Consider the following 20,489-nt stretch of genomic DNA (forward strand, 5'->3'; position numbering starts at 1 on the left):
TGCCCGGCTTCCGGCGGAAGTGGCGCTCTTGCAGGCTGTGCCCCGCGTTAGCGCGTTTCCCTCTTGCGGCCGCCCTCAGCCCGGGGAGCTGCCGCCGCCAGCCGAGCCGAGCGCGGGCTCTTCTGCCGCTGTCTGCCTCGGGCTCTGGTCATAAGGCGGCGGCGGCGGCCGGCATGGCCCGAGCGCCCAGCGGCGGCGCGTGAAGGATGTGGCGGCGACTGCAGCAGCAGCTGCGGGAGCCCTGAGCGCGCCCGGCCCCCGGGCGGCCGGTCGGTCCCGGAGCGGCGAGCGCCCCGCGCTGGATGTGAGGAGCGAGCTGCCGCGGGGTCGGAGCGCGGGAGCTAGCGAGCGAGCATGGCTTCGTCGTCCGGCAACGATGACGATCTGACCATCCCCCGGGCCGCCATCAACAAGATGATCAAGGAAACTCTCCCCAACGTGCGCGTGGCCAACGACGCCCGCGAGCTGGTGGTGAACTGCTGCACCGAGTTCATCCACCTCATCTCCTCGGAGGCCAACGAGATCTGCAACAAGTCGGAGAAGAAAACCATTTCCCCCGAGCACGTCATCCAAGGTGGGCGTCCATGGCTTCGCTCCCGCGGGGGCCAGGATGGGGTGGGCTGCCGGGAAGTGGAGGTCCTGTAACTCTGCCGTGCATGGGTGGTGGGGCTGAGGTGATAGACGTAGGAGCCGCGTTAGTTCAAAGTCAAGTAGAAGCTAGGCACTGCACCTTCTAGATCACTGGTTTTCAACCTTTTTCATACCAGGACCCATTTGTAAACATCCACAGCCAGTCCTATTCCTGACCCGCTCTCGCCAGCTCCCCCTGTGTGTGGGGCAGAGGGTCCCCAAGCAGCCCCTGGAGTTCTGCTAGCCTGCAAGGGAAAAGCCCTGGTTCCCCATGTATTTCTCCCTTAAAGGAGAATCCATTTTTAAAGTTTGTTTCTACCTGTTTCACGTATTCTTGTGACCCACAGGTTGAGAAATGCTGTTCTAGGACAGCCAAAGTAGACAGATACATATAGCAGCCCAAGCTTTTGGCAGCTGAAGTTTGCCCTCCATCGGGGCTGATGAAACCATCCAGGCTCTGTTTTGTGTCTCGCTCCCTGGAGTGCCTGGGCCAGGTGCCGAATCTTCCCATATGCGTGAGGTGAAGATGATCTTGCCCAGCAGCCATGCAGGCTGCTGCTCCCCCATCTTCCTTACAATGTTTTGAGATCCAGTAATTGGTTTGAGGTTGTATCAGAAATGGGGGACAAGGGGATGATGGAGGGTTTTCACAGTGAGGCCCAGGTCTTTCATCTGATGAGAGTCCAGTCTAAGTGATGTAGTGAGGAGGGTTCTGGGATACTGACCAGGCTGCCTTTGGACAGCTTGGCAATTTCTGTATCAATTTCTGGTGTAGTAAGTGTGTCAACTGGAAATATGCCCTTGGGTTTGCTGATATTTGGTTCCTACCCTATGTGGCTGCTGAAAGTGAGTTTTTCTAGGTTCATTTGTCCTTGTTTGACTATTTCCATAGCTGCTACATGCTCGCCTGTCTTCAAGGATTATGCTAATTAGGGTGGCTGTTTCATAAATTACCACAAGTTTTGACAGTTTCATTACTGCTCACAGAGATATGAGGGGTAATAGTGAAAGTGAGTAGAGTTTTAGTTTTACTCTGCTACTGCTTGACAAAATTGTGAATTGCAGCGGCGTAACCAGTACTGTTGTCTCCAAGTTCAGAAAGACAACCAAATCATGCATTTGTAGCATTTCCTTTTAAAAGCTGATTTATTAAATATTAATGAACAATTGAAATAATCTAGATTATGATGGCTTTTACCAACTCAAATAGCTGAAAAGCTTTCCATTTGGAATTTTTAAATGGATTTTTTCAAGTCCAAATTATGGTGAGCAGGTGAATTAAACTTTGTTGCAATAAACATATCTTTGAAACTAATACTTTGTGGCAGCATTGCCTGGAACTTGGACTCTAGAAAGTAAAGCTCATACTTAGATTGTGTGCAATATTTTTGGTATGCTTTTGTGCTGATACATATAGTTGCCTCAAGTAGCCAACAAAGGGACCAGCACCGTTTTTATACTAGGAATAGTAGTGAGGAGGATTAAGACAACCAAGTGAAATTGGAAAATAGAACTCGGAAAGGCTGAAGAGTGGGTAAGATTGATCCTGTGGACAGATTTAATTTAAAATCAGACTAATTAGTTTACCTTTTGTGCACAGTGATTATTTTTGGTAGGAAGCATATTCAAGGGGTTTTATGAGGTTGGATACTGAAGTGAAGTGATGCACACAAGCATGTCTGCAAAGTATTGTCTGTGGTATTTTATTTCATTTTTTTTTTTTAACAAAAAACAACTTTAATTCCAAACTATCACACTTGGGGTCTGTTAAATATGGTAAGGAGGGTGTTACTACCATAGAATTTCATATTATTCTTATTTCCCTTTTGCTTTCTGTATTTACTCTTCAGAAGTACAGGTGATGGTGGTAGTTTCACATGTTCCTCCCATCGCTGAATCATAAGGGTTTATGTCATTTAAGAAAATAATGTAACTTTTCTATAAGTGGCATATAATTACAGTATTTTCTGTTCCCCATAATCCAAGTGTTTGGGGTTCTTGTTTCTGCTGCCTTGCATAGAGTTTTCTACAATAACTGACAACATTATTTGAAATTTTAGAAAATCAATTTTTTTGTAAAACAAAACAATCCCCTGCTGCCCCACCCAAAAAACCACACCCTGTTTTTATCTTATGGTATTGATATGCTCCAGTAATTCTGACATGTCTTAGCATTCTGTTTGGATTTACTGCTTAAACCAATTTACTTGGTACTGAAAGGAGGCTTGACTACCATTATTTTCAGGCTCAGCCCTTCTGCCCTTTTAAAGAAGATGCCATGTTTGCTTTCCTGTCCAGTTCTAATATAGTAGCTAATTTTAATGAGAACCTACATTACTGCTGCTGTTAGTAGCAGTTCAGTCTCTTTCACATCTCTCAAATCCATTAAATAGCAGTTGTAAATTTTTCCTTCTGAACGTTATCACTGTTCTGGCACCACTTGTGAGACACTTTAACTTCTTCCAGCTTAATTTGCCAAAAAAGATGATCCGTGGTAGGTCTACCTTTTTTTGCAGTAAACACTGGTGCACAGAAATCATAAGAGGTCTCAGCAAGGTCTTTATCCTTGATTACTTGTTGTGTTCACTTCTAATACAAAGGACCGTCCACTTTTGTAATCTTTCTTTTTCTGTATACTTATATAATTCTTTGGGGTTTTGTTATGTTTGTTGTCTCCTCTTCAAAATTTCTCTTATCCTTAATCTTACCTGCCACAATTTATCCATTACTTGTTACTTTGCTCAGGTTAGGTTTCAGTTTTCTGAAAGATATGTTTCTGGTTTAGGTATTATCTTTTACATGGCTATATTCTGTTTCTAGCTGGGCTGCTTTATTTGTTCAGGTGCCTGTGACTTTGTTTTAAGTGGTTTACATTTAGAGTAATTTATTTTAATTACTTTCTAGGTATTTTGTAGGCTTTTTTCTGAAGTTCAGTAGAACAGTGCTAAATTTTGGCATGATTTCTCTCAAATCAAATTTAGTCTTTCTTTGAATTAATGGACATAATGTTTAAGTTTTTGAGGGGCAAGATGCTGCAACTGGATCTTTGCAGGCAGACTCATTGAAAATCGATAGCAAATGTACTTATATTGTACTCTGCTTTATTCTGATAATGTAACCTCTTGGTCTCAATATGCTGAGGTAATACTAAAATGTATCCTGTTGTGTAACAAATCAACTTAAAATATGTGTGAGTCTCTACATACACTAAACACTTGTTTGGAGGATTTCATTATTTATTTCTTAATCTAAATAGTGTATAGCGTAGACAGTATCTAAGATGCAAGTCCACAGTTGACAACATGTCCTATTTATTAAAGTGCCACAAAGCCAAAGGTGTGCTATACACGGATAAAAGATTAAATACACTAAAAAGAAAGTACAAACTCTGGCTACTATGCACAAGACAGCACATATTGCATTATGCCAGTAATGTAAAATAAGTTGCCACAAATAAGATTTTTCTGATTAAGTTTCCCTCGGTTCCAACTTGTGATCTTTCCCCGATGAGTCACCTGAGACCCTGTCCTGCACCCTGCTGGGGCCCTGCAGCCACACACTGTGGTCCAGGCCCCAAGCACCACCTGGCTAGGCAGCAGCCCCAGCCCAGCCATGCCCAGCTCCCTCCCTACAGGGGCCTTGATCCTCCTCTTGCTCCCCACTTACCTGCTGGAGCTGCTCTCAAGGCTACCTGGGGCTACATGTACATGCTGTACATGCATGTGGTTCCCCCATCTCACTGCTTTCCTTCCCCTTCCTCCCAGCCCCCTGCAGGATGGAACTCTGCCAGCCCCGCACAAAGCGAATTTTTCTAGTACAAAGTGAATTTCTGGTGTAAATAATGTCTTGCATATAAGAAAATTTGCACAAAACAAATTTGCATAAAGAGAGGCCAAAGTGTATGCCCTCTGCAAATTGCAGCAAAGTGCCAGTTTTCTAGTTAAGCTTTTGCTAAATGTAACTTACCTCTTTTGCTTTTAAATCTCATTCTACTTGACCTTCCTGCACTTCCCTTTCTATTGGTCATTAAAGATCATGGGGTAAGTTGATATAAAAAAAAAAAAAGCCTGTTTAAAGTCAGCCTGCTTTTTCTATAGCAAAGTATTCAAATAAATGGCATAAGATCATAAAAATTGTTAACATTGTGCAGTCTTGTACTTTCAGCCTGAACAAGATATATGTGAAGGAGCAGCCATGCCAAGAATTCTTCACAGTTGATGTTAAACATTAAGTCTTGTCACAAAAGCGTATTTTGATTGTGTTTTTAAGAGTGCAGGTGCCCTTCCTCCATGAAGTATTCAAGATTCTGGTCAGTAACAATTCTGCCATTAGGTGCGTCAAACTAGGTGTAAAGCATTTAGGTGTCACTCATGTTTCAGTGGTATTTGCCAAATCTAGTGGGCATTCAGGAAAAGAATCATGAAGCCATATACCACATTGAAAACAAACCTCAAGCATTTTGCATGTTTCCACATAGGTTTCTTTAACAAATCTACATTAAAAACTAAACCTTCAAGCCACCAGTGGATCTAAGATTTTGAAAAGGGGATGCAGATGTGCATCATCACATATAACATGATACTTTTTTTTTTCCAGGTTAAAAGAAACTAAAAGCTTTTCTGTTATGCTAGGGACTTAGGTCTATAAAGTTCAGTTTAAGGTTGAAGTAAAAACAAATATAATTTTATAGACATGAGCATGAATGTGCTATATCATATATAATTTATAAAAAGCCACAACAAACTAAGCAAAAATAACCCTAGTGTCCCAGCTCCAGTGTGAGATGTGCAGGTATAAGCCTGCTGCGGCCCCATGAGTCTAGGGACCCCAGGACCTCCAATGAGCCCCGGCCTGCCCGCAGGTAAGCAGGGCCCTGTGGAGGAAAGGGACCTAGTCAGCTGGGAGTGGGCTAAGTGGGCAAAGGAGGGTTGTGGGAGACTCCATCCTGAGGGGGATTGCGGGGGCAGTCTGCCGCCCCAACCCCCTGGCCTGGGAAGTCTGCTGCTTCCCGGGAGCCAGAATCCGAGACATTGCAGAGAAGAACCCTATGGTCCTCCAGCCCACTGACCACTACCCTATGCTCCTCATCCATGTGGGCACCAGTGACATGGCTCGGAGCACTCCCAGCTGAGTCATGAAGTGCTACAGGGATTTGGGTGCAGGACTTAAGGGTCTGCGGGGACACAGGTGTGTTTTCTTTGATCCTCCCAGTCTCGGGCTAGGGGCTGAGGAGGGAGAGGAGGATCCAGGTAGTCAACCAAAGATTGTGCCCTGGTGTCATCAGGTAGGCGTTGGCTTCCATGACCACAGTCCACTCTTTGGAGAGAAAGGCAACAAGCTACTGGGACGGGACAGCCTCCACCTCTCTCTGCTGGGAAGGAGGCTCTTCTCAGCCAGACTGGCTGATCTGCTTCACCGGGCTTTAAACTAAGTCCATTGGGGGATGGGGGAACTAGTGCCACTCCTGGCCTGCTGAGCAACCCTTGCAAAGCCAGCAGGCCAAGGCACTTAAGGGATCCCACCCTAGCCCTGGAACAAAATGTAGATAAGGTAAGGGCCCCCAAGGGGACACTTCCGTGCCTGTACATGAATGACTTGGGAAATAAACCGGAGGAACTTGTTCTCCTGCTAAATGCAAATAACTATGATGTCATTGGGATAACGGAGACCTGGTGGGACTCCACCCATACTGGACCACAGGTATAGATGGCTATACCCTGTACAGGAGGGATTGAGTGGACAAAAGGGGCGGGGGCATAGCTGTCTATGTCAAGAAAATCTACACGTCCCTGCAAGCGGACATTGGCACCCATGTTGGAGAGCTTGAGACCCTCTGGGGAACACAGCACAGGGGGCACTATGGTGGGAGTCTACTACAGGCCCCCTACCCAGGGTCAAGACCTTGACCAGGAGTTCACCAGGGAATTGGCTGAGGCCACACGCTCCCGGTGTATGGTTGTCCTGGGAGACTTTAACTACCCAGACATCTCGTGGGAGGGGCACTCAGCCAAATCTGAGCAGTCGCAAAGCTTTCTCTCTTGCGTGGATGACCTTTGTTTGATGCAGGAACTCCGAGGGCCGACAACAGGTAAAGTGCTGCTTGACCTCATACTGGCAACTGGGGACGACTTAATCAGTGACCTGATGATCGAAGGGAAGCTGGGTGACAGCGACCATGAGGTGATCACCTTACCATCTGTCGTAAAGCTGGCAAGTCGGTCAGTAATACAGAAGTCCTCGACTTTAGGAAAGCTGACTTTGACAAGCTAAGGAGGCTTGTCAGAGAGACCCTAAAGGGCCACAACCCAAAGCAGAGGGGAGTTCAGGATGAGTGGTTGTTCCTCAGTGGAGCAATCCTGGATGCACAAGCAAAGTCCATCCTGTCTTGGAGGAAAGGTAGCAAAAGGGCACAGCAGCCCTCTTGGCTCTCCAGGGAACTGGTGGACCTCCTGTATCTTAAAAGGAAGACCTACAAAGGATGGAGGACTGGAACCACCACCAAAGAGGAATACTCTGCTCTGGTCCAGACCTGCAGAGAACAAACCAGGAAAGCCAAGGCTGCAATGGAACTCCAGCTAACTACAGATATCAGGGACAACAAAAAGTCCTTTTTTAGATATGTGGGGAGCCGGAGGAAAAGCAAAGGCAACATTGGACCCCTATTAAACCCAATGGGGCAACTGACAACCGATGCCCAGGAAAAAGCAAACTTGCTAAATAAGTATTTTGTGTCAGTTTTTCACCAGTCCCATGGGATGCTGCTGCCCACTGTGGGTCAGGGATGCCCAAGTGAGGGAGATTCCTTGCCCTCCATTGAAGCTGACCTTGTGAAGGAACACCTTGACAGGCTGGATGCCTTCAAGTCAGCCAGCCCTGATGGGGTTACACCCAAGGGTACTCAAGGAGTTGGCACGCATCGTAGCTCAGCCCCTGGCATGGATCTTTGAGAGCTTTTGGTGCTCTGGTGAAGTGCCCGAAGATTGGAAGAGGGACAATGTCATGCTTATCTTCAAGAAAAGGAGGAAAGTAGATCTGGCAAACTACAGGCCTGACAACTATCCTTGGTAAGGTCTTGGAAAAGATTATCAGAGAGCCCATCCTTAACAGACTAGCTGACGGCAATATCCTGAGGGATACCCAACATGGGTTTGTTGCAGGTAGGTCTTGCTTGACCAGTCTCATTTCCTTTTATGACCAGGTGACCCATCACCTGGACAAGGGAGAAGAGATTGACATTGTATATCTTCACTTTAAAAAAGCCTTTGATCTGGTATCCCATGATCACCTTGGCTAAACTGGCTAAGTGCGGCCTTGACGTCACCACAGTTCGCTGGCTGGGGAACTGGTTCCGCGTTAGGACCCAGAGGGTGGTGGTTGACAGAAGCCAATCCCTGGTGCGCAGTCACCATTGGGGTCCCTCAAGGCTCTGTCCTAGGGCCTATACTATTTAACATCTTCATCAATGATGTGGGCATTGGTGTCAGAAGCGGACTGACCAGGTTTGCTGACAACACCAAATTCTGGGGTAAACCATCCACACCTGAGCACAGGAGGTTAATCCAGGCAGATCTTGACAGGCTCATGAAATGGGTGGATGAGAACCTGATGATGTTCAGCACTGAAAAATGCAAGGTTCTTCACCTTGGGAGGAAAAACCTGCACCATGCTTATAGGTTCGGCAGTGCTACGCTGGTGAGCACTACAGATGAAAGGGACTTGGGGGTCACGATTGATCACAAGATGAACATGAGCCTTCAGTGTGATACTGCGGCTAGTAAAGTGACCAAAACGCTGGCTTGCATCCATAGATGCTTCTCAAACAAATGCCAGGACATCATTCTCCCATTGTACTCGGCCTTGGTGAGTCCGCAGCTGGAGTACTGTGTCCAGTTTTGGGCTCTGCAATTCGAAATGATGTGGAGAAGCTTGAGAGGGTGCAGAGGAGAGCCACGCACATGATCAGAGGTCAGGAAAACAGACTTGATGATGAAAGGCTGAGGGCCATGGGACTCTTCAGCCTGGAAAAGCACAGGCTTAGGAGTGATCTGATGGCCACCTATAAGTTTTATCAGGGTGCTTATCAGGATCTGTGGAAATGTCTGTTCACCAGAGTGCCCCAAGGGATGACAAGGTCCAACAGTCACAAACTCCACTGCAGCTGATTCAGGCTGAACATAAGAAAGAACATCTTCACTGTCCAAGCCCCCAGGGTTTGGAATAGACTGTCACCGGAGGAGGTTCAAGCACCCACTTTGAATGCCTTCAAGACACATTTGGATGCTTATCTTGCTGGGATCCTATGATCCCTTCTGACTTCCTGCCCCTGGGGCAGGGGTCTGTACTCGATGATCCTTCCAGCCCAAATGTCTATGAAATCGAAAGATGTCATTTCTTTAGCCCTCTTGCAATTATAATTAAATCTACAGCTCTTTCAGATTCATAAAACAAACTAGCTCTTTTTTTTATCATGTTGACAGTGCAGTGCTTCACTGACAGTTACTTGGATATCTAAGTTGATATTCCTCTGAGTTAATGTGTCTAACTTGAAATAAAAGGAGCCTCCAGGGATATGAAATATAAGCTACATTTTCAGAAGCAGCTAATGGACAGTAGAATTGCAGAAGAAAGGATCACTTGACTAGTGGAACATCAAGACCATTAGAAAAGGAGAGAGGATTGTTAACACCTGTGGAATGAAGAGTTTAGGAGTGAAGTAGAATATCATGAGCCATGAAGTCAGTTGATTCCCTCACTGCTGCTTGCTGTTGCGACTGCCAGGCATTTAGTTTTAAAATTTGGGTGGAGCAGGAATCAAAGGTGGGTGCAACTAGGTATATCCTTGCCTCGAGGAATGTCATAGGCTTGTCTAGCCTAGTGCAGTGGTTCTCAACCTTTTTTGTACCAGGACTCATTTGTAAACATCAGTGGCCAGTCCCAACCCAGTGCCCCTCACTCCTGACCTGCTGTCCTCAGCCCCCTTGTGTGTGGGGCACTGGGGTGGTGGGTGGCATGTATGGGGCATTGGGGAGCCCCAAGCAGCTTCTTGCAGGCTGGAACCATGTCAGGCTGCAAGGGAAATGCCACAGTTTCCTGTGTTTTTCTCCTTTTAAAGAAGAGTCTATTTTTAAAGTTTGTTCATAATCCTTTTGATATATTCTTGCGACTCTCTTTTGGGTTGCAACCTATGGGTTGAAAAATGCTGGCCTAATCGTGTACACCTTCAAGACTTAGCTCAGTTCTTTCCCCACCTAGTATTTTCTTCATAAGGATGGCAACTTGTTTTTAACACTAACACAGCCACAAATGGAAAAATGGAAATTTTCACTTTCCCTTACCTAAAGCCAGAACATAGAACACATAACAAAATGTACTAATTGGAAAGCCCAAGTCTTTTATAACTGTTTGTCTACACCCCCAGTCTGTAATCTGGAATCTGTACTACTTTTCTCTGTCTTGTCTAGTAATATTGGGAAAGGGCTTGCTCTTCACTGTTTTTACTGTCTAGTATACTTTTAAAACACAGACACCACTGTGCTCTCACATGCACTCGGCCTTTGACTTATCAAATGAGAGCTGCCTGCTCTTTGTTCAGTGCTTGGTCTACTCCATAGGAAGAGCACCCTGTCTGCTAGATTTAACAAGTCTCTCACCCTTGGGAATGTGATGCCACCTAACACTATACATTCATTTACGTATTAAAACATGCACACCACAGTCACCTCTTCCTAAATCACTGATAAACCCCATTGCAAGAAGACCATCAGTACTGTTAATGATGGCCAATACAATACAGTGCTGAAACTGTGATGTTCTTCATCTCTCTTGACCCACACAGCTCTTGTTTGATCTCACATCTAAGACCAAATCTCACATCTGCTGTCACATTCACTTCTCTGCCAAGCTGATCCAGCCAATTCCTTGTCCATTTACTATAGCTACCATGAATGCTGCTAGGCCTTGCGTGTAATATCCGTTGATTACTACCAAATCCTAGGGGTAGAGTTCTAGTTCCATGGATGTACAGTCTGGTTTCCAGAGGCTTTTTTTTTTTTTTAAATAACTTAACTTCACTTTATGTTTTTTCAGAAGCTTGTATTTTGTATAAAACTACTTTCTGGATGGCAGGCGATGCCATAGGACAACTTGAACATTGGGTTCTTGGTGTGTGCTTTTCACTGAATTTCTGCCTTCATTTAAATGACAGAAAAATGCTAGTAATCATGTGAGTGGTTGGGTTTATAGATTTGTCATGGAGATGTTGCTGTGGCTAGGCGGACTTAAAGAAGGGGATGCGATTCCTGAGAGCTTTCCCATGCGTGCACACTTTGTTATAGTAGAATGAGGGCTATGGTTGCATACTTAAATGTTGGAAGCATGTAGATGTTCACAGGGCTGAGGAGAGGAGTCTCAGTCATGACCTGACTTGACAGGTTTATTATGTAGTGATGGTGGTTATGGTAATGAGTTTGTGAGAGAAATTTGGTCATGTTTCTTGTTCCTAATCGTTCATGACATCTAGCTTTCTACCACCACTTCCAACTTGCTGCCCCATTTTTGACCCATAAATCCATTAACATTTTAGAAGTCATTAGCATGGCAAGGGTTATCTCTTGCTATTAGATGTCTTCCATTGTTGTACACTTGCATCACAGGCAACAGTTTCCCAGGTAGTTACACACTTCCGGGTTTTTATAGCTCTGGCCCTTTACTAGACAATGCTTCCCCAGCCTTACCTGAGCCTGCGTCAGTCAGTCAGGCCTCCCAGTCATGCTTGAGTCTCATAATAAAGCCCTTGCATCTATTCAGTTTCCATGCCACATGCGATGGTGGGGTATATTTTAAATTTGTATTTCTTTGTTTTCAGAAGCTTAAATTTGCATTCCCTTCATGCTTGAAGAAGAATGATTGCACCCAATAGCTTGCTAAGAACTTTTTTCCAACTACTCAGTTGGTCTAATAAGAGAGATCACATTGGCTCAAAAAAACCTTTCCTGCCCATTCCTTTTACAACTTTCCTAGGTCTTGACTCAACTGGGAGTCAGGAAGAGGTGTTGGAAAAGTTGGACATCAGAACCTCCAAATATCCTGGCATGTGAAGAGGTGGATAGAGAGAAGAGCTTAAAGCTCCAGAATTGCTGATGGGAATTGTGGGGGGGGAAAGGCACAGAGAGAGTAATCCTAAGATCCCAGCTGCAGGAATGGGGTCTTCACCCAGATACCAAGTGTCACTCTTTTATCTATCAGTACAGTCACACTCTTCGAATGTTGCATTTAATACTGTTTTTCCAAAAAGGTGTGAGATAATATGTACTGGCTAGATTCCACATCAAACTAGCGAGAACCTTTGGGACGCAATCAAAGCTGTGGTCCGATCCCTAGGTGTGCGCACACAAGACAACTAGACTGTCAGCCATTAAATGTTGTATTTTGAGGGGCTGTATCTTTAGCCCATAGTGCAAAGATCTCCCCCTCTGCCACACAGATCTCTAACAATATCCTGCCACCCAATATCACACTAAGGTTACGGAGCCATGCATAAGTGAAGGAAAATTACAGCATTTGCCCATGTGAATGTTTTGTAGCAAATATGAGGTTACTCTCCTCTTTCACAGAGAGGTAGGTTACCTGTCATCATCTGATACAAGTGCATGTGCATGGACAGCTAGCATGGAGTAGTTGTGTGTAAGTTCATGCTTTGGCTCATGTCACAGTAACTTATTTGTCAGATTTGAAGGAAAGCCAAGAAACCACAGATTTTGGAGTGTGTAAGAGTGGACTTTTAAACTGGAAAATAGTGGTGTGGAGTTGCCCTCTCAGCTAAATGAGGCTGCCCCATGAAGACATACAGCTGAAACAGTAGTTCTGAGAGGAGGTGTGAACTGCTCTCTTCCTTTGGGTGTGTTTTCATTCTTTTTTTCTCAGTGTTGAGAGCCTGTATTAGTAATCAGTGGGCCTCAGCTCCCCATGCTGGTCTCAGCACAATATACTTTTAGCATCATGTCTAGTCTCAGTTCCTCACACAGAAGGGTCAAGTCTTCCCTAGATGGTGAGGGAAGCCTTTGGGTCACATGGACGGTAGGGGATGGTTTTAGAAATCCAAATCCCTCAGCCAGGCACGTGAACAGAGGACAAGCTAGGGCTCCCATATTGGGGGTGTGGGGGATGGTAAGTGAACCACACTTCAGGAGGATAGGACCACCAGAACCTAGGCTGTGTGGATCCAGGAGAGTAAGATGCCTCCAGCAGTAATGGCATTCAGGTTCTGCCATGTGGAGAAGAGCGGCTCAGACACCCCTGCATAGTACAGCTGTGAAGTGCTGATTCATGTGGGTCTGGACAAGAAAAGGGAGTTGTTCCCTGCTTGTATAGGGGACTGAGAAATGGGGTTCAAACATACCTGCAAGGTAAGGGAAATGGCAAATCCCAGGTTGGGGCAGCAGGAGGAGAGAGTGATCACCCAAGAGGGACTTGGCTCCTACATCCTAGCACATGTTTGTCCATATGTTGGCCTTCAGGGTCTTCTCCTCTGCCATCCCCCTTCCCTCCCTGTCTGTGCTCTCAGCACATCCTCAAAGCCCTCTCTCCCCACTTTTTCCCTTCCTGCTTTCAAGCATTTGCATAAACAAGTTCAGTTTTATTAAAGCACTTTGTAGTCTTTCTCTCTTTCTTGTGATCTGATTATACATTCCCAAAGCAAGAGCTCCTTTGACAAGCAGGTACTGCCAAGATACTTTCTCTTTTCTTTCTGCTGAATTTTTGCCAAATGTGGTTTCAGTCTCTTAGTAGGTAAAATTGTGAGCAAGTTAGTATGAGATAAATGAGGGAAAGCTACCACAAGCTAGGTGTGTTATCTACCACTGGTTAAGAGCATATACACGAGCAGTTAGTGTGGAGTAGCTGAGGTGCAGTTAAATTCTGTTCATCTTTCTCTGGGTAACTTGTGCACCCAGATGCAGGTCAGGCTGCATGGCTATTGCATGTCCCCTTGAGTCAGTGCATTTTCACGTGAAAACTGGCAAGATCAGAAACTTCTCATCTGCCTATTCCCTGCATGTGCAGAATAATCTTTTTGGTTTGGGATTAGATATGCACCTGTCTGAGGAGTCCAACTCTTTTTGAAAGCCAGCTTTAATTTTGCTCCATCCAGAGGGCAGTGGGTTTAGATTTGTTGAGCAAGTGAAACTATTTTGGGCGTGATCAAACTTGTGGTTTTGTCCTTATGTCCTTTAAGTGAGTAAGTAAACAAACCATTGCATCTACGTTTTGTATGATCTAATGAAGTTTATCATCTCTGTTTTTAAAAAAATACTATTTTAGTGTCTGTGTAGATTAAGAAAGAAGTGAACTTACATACAAAGCTGCCTGCAGCCAGCCCCTAGGCAATTATCTCCAACTAGGACAAGTATCAGTGTTGGGTGCTCCTTTTAAATAGGTTGAACTAGGATAAACTCATTTTCTAGATTAAACTGAAGTTTTAGGACTAATGGTGCTTCTTCTCCCTAGTCCTGTTAGTCTACTGTTAAGCACTTGAGGGGTGCAGGTGGCTTGCAGGCCAGCACCTCAACTGAAATATTGAAGGCCATTAGTGGATCCAGGCTTGGAACAAAGTGGGTATGCCAGCAACATGCTGGTGAGTTCAGAACGGTCACTGTATATGCACAGCACAGCCAAAGGGGATGGGACTGTGCCACTGTACCCGCTGGATCTATGTCTGTGTGTTTGTTGCTTCCTAGGACCTAGAGATGGGGAGCTGAAAATTGATTAATGGAGTGACTTTGGGTTAATATTTATGTGTGGTATTAGGTGATATATCCTTAGCTGTGGGCAGAAGGAAGATGTTAAGTAATTATTCAGATCATAACTTAAGTGGGTATAAATAGAACACTTTGTTTTTAATCAGTTGTGTAGTCTGTTCCAGCACTGTCTTGAACAGTAGCTCATGATTTAAGGTTAAAATAAGACTGAACTTGTGACTGCCTCAGGGAAAGTTTTGGGCTTGCATAAACACTGTCAGGGAATGAGTCCAAAGCTGAAGTTTGTCTCCAATATTACTGGAGTTCATTGTGCTCCAGTTTGTTTGAGAGTAACCCCCAATTCTCAATACAAAGGGAAAAATGTGCTGATTTAAGTAGTAGGTACAGAGCAACAGAAGGAAGATTGCACTTAGCTGTCCTGCCTTCACTGTTACCCCACACTATTGCTGAGCTCCCATTCCTTCTTGCTCATTTCAACTTCTTTTAAAGTCAGCTTTAAACAAAGCCAACTTGCCCTCAAAACCAAGTTTCTCAGACTTGTTTGCTTGGAAACAGGCTCCAAATCTTACACATTGAAAGGTCTTTGTGTAAGTTTATTCAGTCTAATTGAATGGTCTCCTGGTGCCCTTTACAAAATAAAGCAGTTACATCTGACTCATGCCCAAGGTTTTTTTCACCCACTTTGGATGTCCTTATTTATAACCATTTGTCTGCTGTGAAAATCTATTTTTGGCTTACAAAATTCATCAAACTATAATTGATATTAGGCAGAAAGTAGGGCAGTGACACCTTTTATAGATGAACTAATTCAGAGTCATATGCCAGTGATTCTCAACCAGGGTGTCTAAAAAAGGTTGAAAACTACTGGCATAAGCATTCATAAGCAACAGTTTGCTTTGTCAGTTGCTGTGAATGGTCCATTCATAGCAGCTGACAAAGCAAGCTGTTGCCTCCCTGAATTAGTCTATAAGGTGCCACTCTGCCCTGCCTTCTGTCTGATTTCAGAGTAACAGGATTAATCACCTGTCTCTTGCAACATTAGAGGTGCCATGCGTGGGGAAAATGGCCTGCATTCGTTTTCTGCCCATTTATGATGCAACCATTTTTAGGCATCTTGCGTATATCAGTGTGTCTGCTTTGTTATAGTTAATAGTCAGGGTTTGCATGAATTGTACAATGTGTCCAAACTGGAGAACTAGGGGGAAATTTAGAAATTTGCAAGGGTTCAAATGTGACCAGATAGGAGGGAAGGGAATTCTTTATAACCTACCTAGTTTTAAGTTTTATTTAAGGAATCTTAAGCATTAAAGAGGCTAGCATTAATCTTTAGCTCTACATAAGGTTTGAAATAGATGTGGAGCTCCCAAGTAATTTGTTAGCCAAACTGGGAAGAATACACTTGACATTGGTTACTTTCTAAAATTAGAAATTGTTTTTTTTTTTTTTCTTTTTTGGTGATATAGGAAGAGAAGGGGGAAAATCCTCGTCAAGCATTACAGACAAGCAAACAACACATTTTAAAACTGTTTTCTGTCTCTGTAAAGGAAGGCGGAAGGCAATGTAGAGTTGCACCTTACAGACTAAGTAAAAAAAGAATTTAAAGATAGAAATGTTTACAGTTAAACAAGTTGGTGTCTTGACTACAGATTTCAGTGTTAATGCTAATTGAACAATGTTTTCTTTTTTTTTGCAGCACTAGAAAGTTTGGGTTTTGGCTCCTATATCAGTGAGGTAAAAGAAGTCTTACAAGAATGCAAAACAGTAGCACTAAAAAGAAGAAAGGCCAGTTCTCGTTTGGAAAACCTTGGCATTCCAGAAGAAGAACTCTTAAGGCAGCAACAGGAGTTATTTGCAAAAGTAAGTGAGGCAGTGATTTTTACTTTAGTATTTCTGATTAATACAGACTTTTTTTTCCTGCCAGTTACAATAAGCTGTCAGCAAGGTTTAGATGAACTAAAGTTCTACAGAAACGTATACGGAATACTCCCCCTTTTCATCATCTGTTTGGGTTTGAAAGATTTTACTGAATCTGACCTCGAGTCGTGGAAAAATAATGAAAAAAAAATGCATTACTTTTCCACTGGGTTGGTGATAGCAAAAACATGCAGCTAAACAAAGTATCTTTGTCATATTTTGTCATAGTTGTGACTTTAAAAAGTTACTGTTACTCTGTATTTCTTTTTCCCCAACACTAATGGTACCTTTTACAGTGATGGAAGCTAATTTGTTCACAATCTGATTGTGATCAGTTTTTTGCTCACTGTTATTCAGAGCCTGTCAGCCTCTGTTTAGCTGTTTGCACCTCATTAAGGCTCCTTATGCTGTTACCTACAGGGCCTTACTTCTAATAATAGCCTTGCAGTTGACAAGATGGTAGTGTGTTTCAAGACTAATAGCACAGCAGTTGACATGTTCTAGAAGAATCAATTGCCCACACAATGTAGTTGGTTATTTTTTATTGCCAAATTAAAATTACTGTGTTATATGCATCTTGTACTCTAATAAATTAGACTTGCTAATCTAAATTCAGGCAGAAGGCAAGACAGTTAGCAGTGTTTCCCAACCTTTTCCAGCCCAAGGCACACTTACATTAATAAAAATGTTCTGTGGCACACCTGGTAAGGCATTCCCCATCCTCATACCTATTGTAGCTCATTGCCATGCCAAATTCTGCAGCACACCCATTCATTTCTGACAGCACGCTTTTATGCCATGGCACACTGGTTGGGAAACACTGCTCTAAAGCAGGGATGGGCAAAGTATGGCTTATGGACCAAATCTGGTCTGCAGATTGACTTTTTTCTTTTTTTAATCTGGCCTGCAGGTAGTAGATGCATGCAGCAGCAGTGTCTAACAGGTCCTGGGCAAGCCATTCTCTGGCTCTGGCCTCTGCTGGTGGGTGGCGGGCTCTGGCTCAGCCTCTGCTGGCACTGCAAGGGACACTGGGAGATGCAGTCTGGCCCCACATGGTGCCTGGGAGATGCAGTTTAGCCTCTCAGGCCCTGGGTGAGCCACACGTGGGCCCTGGCAGCTCTGATTCTGGCTGTGGTATGGTACCAGGTGGGTGGGCAGGGTTGCTTCCTCCCAGCAGCTGCCAGGGCCCAAGCATCCAGCCCCTATCTGTGTGGGGTGGAACCTGGCTGCAGGCCTCCTTGCTGTCCCATCTCTGTGGATACAGCTGGCTGGGCTCAAGGCGATGGGGATGGGGAAGAGAGAGAGAGAGAGAGTGTGCATGTGTGCGGCTCTCAACAGCTCATCTAAACTTGTTAAGTGGCCCTCCGGCCCAAATTATAGACCATCCCACCTCTGCCTTCTACAATATATTGGGAAATCATCAGTTTTATGAAGTTGCAGTGATGCAGTTTTTTGTTCTTCTGACCAAATCGGTTCAAAGATTCCAACCCTTTAAAAATGGGAAATGCCCTTTTCCCCTTCCTACTTCTCCTTTCTCCTCTTCCTTTTTCCTTGATAATGCTGTTTAATCACTGGGATTCATTTATGAGTGTTAAGCAAACAAGTTAAATGTATTTCTCCAGGCCTGCCTGAAAAGCAAAACAAGGTCCTGCATTTTGGCCTATCTTTTCAGGACTTCTTCCTGAACGTTTTGCAAACAGCTCATGCTCAAGCAAGTAACAGCTAATTCCATTGTTTTTCTTCCAAAACTGCTTTTCCTACTCAGTTGCTGTGACAACACTATCATTCTGCCAAACTGGCAACATGGGAATCATTTGTACTTCTTCCTTCCTCCCTTCTTTCCTCAAATCCAAACCATATCCATGGTATTTGGCTTTTTCTTCATGAGACCCATCCTGTCCTCTCATTTCCAGCAGTAAAAATGTTTGTTTTTTTTAATTTGTTTTGTCAATTTCTAGACTGGCAAACAGCATCATAGCATGAGCCTAAGTGCAGATATACTTAGCACCTTTAGTCTCTGACTCTTGAGACCATTAGAAGGCAAGGTACATCTGCCGCTTAGACCTACCAAAATAGGTACATATATAGATGGAGAGAGATAAGCAGGTAGATACCTATCTATTTCTACTGTATTTACTCCAATACAACACATGCTACGTGGGGGGGGGAACATAAGGAATAAAGCCCCTTGTGTTATAATTGCCTACAACAAAATCTCACTAATTGCATTGTCTAGCAGCATGTGCTCAGCAGTAAAAAACTTTTGTGAAGTTGATTAAGTGCTGCTAATGCAGAGTATGACTACAAAGCATGTGGCCCACATTAGGCAAACATGCTGATGAGAGCTTACCATAAGCATAGGTTAGTGCAGCCTATCTGAATAAGGCATATAGTAGTGCCATTAAGTGCAGTCCCTTCATAGTTTCATAGTTTGTAGGGTTGGAAGGGACCCGAGAAGATCATCAAGTCCGACCCCCTGCCTTGGCAGGAAAAAGTACTGGGGTCAAACAACCCCAGCAAGGTGTTTGTCTAGCCTTGTCTTAAAGATCCCCAGGGTAGGAGCCAGCACCACTTCGCTTGGAAGTTGGTTCCAGATCCTAGCCGCCCAGACAGTGAAGTAGTGCCTCCTGGTGTCTAGTCTGAATCTACCCTCTGCCAGCTTCTGACCATTATTTCTAGTCACTTCTGGTAGTGCTCAGGGGAACAGGGACTCCTCCAATGCCTGCTGGTCCCCTCTGACTAGTTTGTGACAGGCCACTAGATTCCCCCCTCAGCCTTCTCTTGTGGAGGCTGAACAAGTTCCAGTCCCTTACCCTGTCCTTGTAGGTCCTGTCCTACAGCCCCCTGATCATGCGAGTGGCCCTCCTCTGGACCCTCTCCATGTTGTCCCCATCCCTCTTGAGGTGCGGCGCCCAGAACTGGACGCAATACTCTAGCTGTGGCTTGACCAGCGTCGCATAGAGGGGGAGGATCACCTGCTTGAGATGCATCTGTGGATGCATGACAGGGTAGTTGGCCTTCCTGACTGCATCCCCAGACTGCTGGCCCATGTTCATCTTGGAATCAGTGATGACTCCAAGATCCTTTTCTGCCTCTGCACTGCTGAGAAGGGAGTTCCCCAGCCTGTAGGTATGGTGCTGGTTCTTCCTCCCCAGGTGCATCATCTTGTACTTGTCAGTGTCGAAACCCATCCTGTTCTCATCTGCCCATCCCTGTAACCTGTCTAGTGTGGCGAAATGCCGGGCTAGCGGCTTCGGCACCGCTTAGGGGAGCCGCGGGCTTTGCGGAGTTGTGCGAGCGCGCGGCTTGTGGGGCGGAATTGAGGTAGCTCTTAGCTGCCCTCGAGGTTCGCCGAGTTGGCACAAGTAGACGGCTTAGAGTAAGTAGTTAGTGTCTCTTAATCTATAGGGTGTCCGTTGGTTCACGAGGTTCCAGAGCCAGCCCTTGCGTTCCAACAGTGGAACAAGTCCAAAGCTAGGTGCGGCTGCCGACTCCTTAAGTCCCAGAACTGGTCAACGGCTCATTGATATGGAATGTTAGTCATAAAAGTTATTACGGAGTAGATATAGAGTAAAATAAAAAGATTTATTCACTCACCTGGCCTCACCCTCTTACAAGTAAGAGGGGAGGCCAGTTGGAACGAAGTTGCAGTAAATACAAGTATAGCGAGCGTAGATATGCTGTCTAAGCTACGATGAGAGGCAGTCGAGAAGCGGAGTCTCCGATGTTTCTTCAGTTACAGTATGCTGGATACTAAAGGGGTCTGTTGGTTCATGGGGTTCCAGAGCCAGCAGCTGCCGACTCCGTAGTCCCAGAACTGGTCAACAGCTCATGAATGGGATACTCTATAGGGTGTCCGTTGGTTCACGAGGTTCCAGAGCCAGCCCTTGCGTTCCAACAGTGGAACAAGTCCAAAGCTAGGTGCGGCTGCCGGCTCCTTAAGTCCCAGAACTGGTCAACGGCTCATAATTGGGAAACACAAAGCAATACTGTAACACAGTGAATCGTTGTCAGTTGTCGGATTTCTGAGGCCTTTATCTTCGCTGGGATATGCCCAGGCGGGGAGGCTGAGAACCGGTCTGCGGGGTGATCAGGCCCACAGAGTTTTCCAGTTGTCGTCTCTGCTGCTTCCTGCTTTTTGCCTCTTTTATAAATGTTTGTTGGACTGCCTCTATGACACTAACTATAGTA

The 20,489-nt window shown here is 44.9% G+C and overlaps 1 protein-coding gene across 1 annotated transcript in view; it reads left to right on the forward strand.

Annotated features, from left to right (window-relative positions):
- The first annotated feature begins 33 nt into the window (after positions 1–33).
- DR1 (down-regulator of transcription 1) overlaps positions 34–20,489 on the forward strand; it is a 27,210-nt gene continuing 6,754 nt past the window's right edge. Inside the window, exons 1-2 of the mRNA XM_090046637.1 lie at positions 34–574; positions 16,078–16,241. Of these exons, the coding sequence (XP_089902763.1) occupies positions 355–574; positions 16,078–16,241 (384 nt within the window). The 5' untranslated portion in view covers positions 34–354. The remainder of the gene's footprint in view (positions 575–16,077; positions 16,242–20,489) is intronic.

The sequence above is a fragment of the Crocodylus siamensis genome, chromosome 5 (genome assembly GCF_052110815.1).
Source record: "Crocodylus siamensis isolate JL-2025a chromosome 5, ASM5211081v1, whole genome shotgun sequence".
Classification (NCBI taxonomy): Eukaryota; Metazoa; Chordata; order Crocodylia; family Crocodylidae; genus Crocodylus; species Crocodylus siamensis.